Source organism: Triticum aestivum, chromosome 4A, assembly GCF_018294505.1.
Source record: "Triticum aestivum cultivar Chinese Spring chromosome 4A, IWGSC CS RefSeq v2.1, whole genome shotgun sequence".
Lineage (NCBI taxonomy): Eukaryota > Viridiplantae > Streptophyta > Magnoliopsida > Poales > Poaceae > Triticum > Triticum aestivum.
The window spans coordinates 60,130,049-60,135,015 of NC_057803.1; the positions used below are offsets into that span (position 1 = coordinate 60,130,049).

The 4,967-nt window shown below is 50.6% G+C and overlaps 1 protein-coding gene across 1 annotated transcript; it reads right to left on the minus strand.

Moving 5' to 3' along the window:
* Positions 1–618: 618 nt before the first annotated feature.
* Positions 619–2,931, minus strand: LOC123085129 (uncharacterized). Its single transcript, XM_044506725.1, has 5 exons — positions 2,840–2,931; positions 2,394–2,655; positions 1,602–2,230; positions 988–1,503; positions 619–883 (listed from the first exon to the last, which is right to left on the minus strand). The coding sequence occupies exons 2-5, from the start codon at positions 2,623–2,625 to the stop codon at positions 716–718; spliced, it is 1,545 nt and encodes a 514-aa protein (XP_044362660.1). The 5' UTR covers positions 2,626–2,655; positions 2,840–2,931; the 3' UTR covers positions 619–715.
* Positions 2,932–4,967: the final 2,036 nt, after the last annotated feature.

Sequence of the window (4,967 nt, forward strand, 5' to 3'; positions counted from 1 at the left end):
GATAGCTTGATCGTTGGACAACAGTCCAATAGAGAAGAGTCGATATTTCATCTTTTTGAAGAGTCACAAAGGCCGTAGGAGGAGTGGCCAGTAGGTGATTACGGGCCTATGAGCTATGGACGGTTTAAGGAATACGAGATTTATGGTTGAGCCATAGGAGTTGTATGTTGACCGACATGTTATAGGAACTATTTTAATTTTTTTTTAATTTTCTGGGTATCCATTGGGTTATCCATGGGCATAAGTTCATACCCATGCCCTACCATATGTTTTGCGGGTATGAATACCCATTACATGTGAGTATAAAATCTCTCCAAGTTTTTCCATACCCGTTGTTTTCGGGTAGGGTACCCGCGTACCCATGGGCAAAACTGCCATCCCTAGACACCCTCGAGAGGAAGGAGTGCCTCCGCCGCCGCCGCTGCGCGCATAGGCTATGCCCGGTGCCGACCGCCGACGATGACGGAGGGGAGAAAGAGAAAGGAGCGGTGACCCGACGGTTAGGGTTGGAGCCCCTCGGTCGCCCGCGCAGGGGCGATGGAGGAAATCAACTCTCGTCTAAAACAGCTTTTTTTTATGGTAGGGCTTGTACGTTTATGCAACCAGAACAGCGTTTCGTAAAGAAACGAGATACTCCATTTGTTAGACGTATCGTACATGCATGTTGCTTCGAAGCGTGTGCTGCGTACGAGAACGACCTTTCACCTACACTACACTACCAACAACTACTGACGGTTCCCCCTTGCGATGCGATACACTTGTTGGGAACAAGAATGTCGAACCCACTCAGCGTCCACTCCGCCTCCGCCTTCTTGCTGACGTATATCTCGGTGCCGACGTCAAGCGACGACCACCGCCTCCTCGCCGGCGGCGTGCCCGGATCCTGCAAACACACACGGAGATCAGCCATCATTCATCTCCATAGCTGCACCCTAGAAGATCGCGGACGAGAAACAGTCACATGACGGAAAGGACAGACGACGCTACCTGGTAGAAATACAGCGCGTGCGACAAGGCCCCGACGTCGAGCTCCCACGCCCTGGGGTCGCCGATCCAGCCCTGCCCCCTTGCCGTGGGGTACCCGAACTCGCCCCACACCGGGTGCGGCACGATCTGCAGGATCTCCTGCGGCTGCGGGTTGCTGTAGGGGTCGCAGTACGTCGTCGGCTGCTCGGCGTGCCGCGCGTTCCCCGGCGAGCAGTAGACGTGGTAGGCGGCGTAGGGGAACCGCGCGGCGTCGTCGCGGTGCACGCGCGTGCCGTTGCGGAACGTGTGCCACGGCGGGCACTGGTCCCTCCGCCCCGGCTGGCACCACGCCGGCGTCTCCGGGTTGATGATCATCTCGCTGTACCGGGTCACATCCGTGGCCGTGTCGCCGTCGCACGCCGCGCCGTCGTTCTTCCAGCAGCTGCCCATGTCCATCAGGTAGAACTGGCTGTTCGGCCCCCCGCCCTGCTTCACCTCCAGCGTCAGCCTCACCTTGAAATCCGGCGACTCCGGCACCTGACACGGCGAGAGAGAAAATAAGCAATAAGTTACCACGTCGCCAGACAAAATCCGGTGGTTGTGAAAACGGATAACGACTTGACAGAAGCACTCACTATCTTTGTCATGCCTCTGGTGTCGTAGTGGTAGCCGCCGGAGAAGCCCCTGGTGGCGTCGGACCGGAGGTACAGCATCAGCCAGGGGTACTTGGCCGACGTCCGCAGCTTGTGGTGGAAGGCCCAGCCGGCGCCGCCCGCCGGGCCGATCTGCTTCTCCCACACCACCGAGTAGTAGGACACGTCGCTGCTCCCGAGATCCGTGGCGTCCAGCTCGTACGTGCCGAACAGCCCGCCGCGGAGCCACCGGCCGGCGTCGTCCAGCGCGGTGCGGTTGTGGAACACCAGCGGCTGGTTCATGCACCCCGTGCCGCCGGGGCAGGGGAACCGGGAGGTCTGCGCGAACGGGCGCGCCGGGCGGCCATTGTCGGGGCAGATGGCCGCCGTCGTGTCCAGGTTGCCGTTCTTGAGCATCACCATCCAGAACTGCCACGGCACCGGGCTGTCGGGCACCTGGCACCGGTCGCCGAGGTAGAGCTCCTTGGCCGCCGCGTAGCGGTCGGTGTCGGTGACGGTGGAGTTCGCCGATGTGCCGGGGAACGGGTCGCCGGCGCGGAGCGCGTTGTCGGCGTCGGTCACGCGGTGCACCACCTTGTACACGGGCTGGCCCTGCTCGTCGTCGGCGGCCTCTGCATAACAACCGACATTTTTAACAGCAAACAGAGTAGATATCGGCATCGTTCCCATCCAGATCCGCGTAACAATAATGCGCGTGCAAAGAATGTTTGGACGGAATTGCATATCAGGAAGCAATTCTGACTCGGAGCAAGCCAAGGGAATGCGAGCTCTTACGGATGTCAAAGCAGTCGGCGCCGCGCGGGCTGCCCATGCCGAGGGCCTCCTCGCCGACCTCGTTGCAGAAGTTCCAGGCCTCCCAGGCCACGCGGAGGCCGTCGCGCTGCATGCCAGGGTCGCCGACCGCCGACACGTAGCCACGGCCGTGCGTCCGGATGGCCACGGCGGCGGCAGAGCAGGACGAGAGGAAGAGGACGAGGAGCAGGGACTTGGCCACCCGCGCAGCCATTGGGGAAAGGGATCGTCGATGGACACAGCTCTGCAGATCCAAGAGTTTAAAAGCACAATCCGGGTGAGGATGGCCACGGTTGGTGGGGCGGCGGTGGGCTGATGAGCACTAGACCAGACCACTGTACGTAAGACAAAAAGGCTCTCCCCTCTGTGTGTGTGTGCGTCAAAAAGGCAGGGCGCGGTGGAGGAGATGCTTTGTCGACGGGAAGTGCCGGTGTGCTATGCTACGGGCGGCAGCCGCTCCGTCGATCCATTTTGCTACTTCTTTTCTTCCGCCGCCTGGAGTTGAGAGATGCGCCGCCTTGGGAATGTCACGGGCACTTCGGTTTATATAACATGCTTGTCCGTTTCTTTAGGCTTGACTTGGTGTGGATGAGTTGCCGCCATGCTTTGTGCGTTTGTGCATTCTTCACCGGATCACTGTTGAACAACTAGTGCATGCGATCCAGATATTGCTTCGAGATGAAATGGTCTTCGTCACTCGCCGTGTGGAGCTCTATTGGCGGCAGAGGGGTCGTCAAAATAGCGGGAGAAATAAAATTATCTTTTATTTACTATCAGTAAAAAAAACTAACACGGCGACCCACGCAATGCACGGGCAACATCTCAGTCATCGAATAATAAATCTTGAAAAAATTATACAAAGTCAGCGAGGGTATTGGTTGATTTGCATGTGTGTGTGTCGAGGACTAGGTTTTTTTTGTCAAATTCCTTTCACTTCTCACCCTTGTACATGAACCATCTCTTTTCTTCTGCTATATGAAAAGGTAGCGCTCCTGCCGTTTTTTCGAAATTTTCTTTTTATAGGGAGTCAGGGCACATACGTTCCGAAAGTCATTATAACACCTTGGTTTTCGGTATTCATTTTAACCGCCAATGTTGTTTTTCTTTCGAAAAAACTCAAATCTATGGACCAAACCAGCAATACAAACGCCTTTGAAAAATAAAACCGTCTTCTTCATTCTGAATGAGCAGATGACGCGTGATGAGAAGACTTTATATTCATACTTTCCGGAGTGTAAACTTGATCTCATATGTTCTATATGATTAGCTAATTGCATGTGTGTTGCAACAGGTACATACATATTCTAGTGTATCAACACTAATTATATCTGGCATATGCCTTACATTCACCACATTCTAGATTTTGATAAAATTTAATTAGATTTGAGTATGGGTAGGAACTGCAAGGAAAGATTCGATTTAGTTAAAGTTTTGATAAGATCTAATTTGATTTGGGTATTCATAGGGGAAGAAAGTAAAGTTTCGATTTAGTTGTGATTTTCGGAAGATTTGCTTTGACTTGATTGAGTTAATGCATGACGTGATTTTGAAAAAGTACCGATTTGGTTTTGATTAGTCAAAGTTACTCTATTTATGTTGATTTAAATTTTGTGTGGCATCGGTTGAGAATGCCAAAAAATCAACAGAAAACCAAGAAGGGAGGGGGTCACACGGAGGAAAAACAAAGGAAGGAGGGGAGGCGACGAAACCAACTCCCCTTTAATATTAGAAGAGATTATTATCACTTCAAATTGCCTAGTGATCATTAATAATTGCAAATGTATGCATATCTCCTTGTATTAAAGTTTTTTTCACTAGATAATTTCCTGTGCATTTCAATGGAAGTATAATTACATTAGTCTGTGATTTATTGGCCCATATTAATGTAATCATGTAAACAAATATTTATCAAATCATGCCCATGATTTATCTACCTAAATAAACTTTAGGATTTTATTTGGTCATCATTTACTTGATAAGAAGTTATTGGCTTACCAAACAAAAAATTAATTTTATTTGATAAATCGATGAAAGACGAGATAATTAAGACGGTTTTCAAGGAAAACTAGTACAAAAATCCAGAGATGGAAGGAATTTTTTAACAACATAGATAAGGAGGGGGAAACTTATGCAAGGTTGGATGAAGGACGAGGTGAACAACATAATCTTACGTTCGTTTTAAGTAGGACAAATATATGGACGTAATCACGAGGAAATTCATACATAATCATAAATTACTTTTTTGAATGATTAATCAAAAATTACTTAAATAGAGGATCATTTCCATATAAATAGGATCACCAAATGTGACTCCAGAAGCAAATACAACATGCGGAATGAGCGGGCACAGTATCCCCGAAATTGGCATCGAGAAGGCCACCCACGACGCTTCTGTGTTGGGCCTGAGGACTAATTCATAAACACTTCACCCCTAAAACCCTATTATGGACGTTTGCACTATATTAAGGATAATGACTCTAGATCGTTCTCTTCGCCTACTTCAACTATGTCTTCTCTATAGTCGTCATCTCTTTGTAGCAGCCACCACCTCGATCT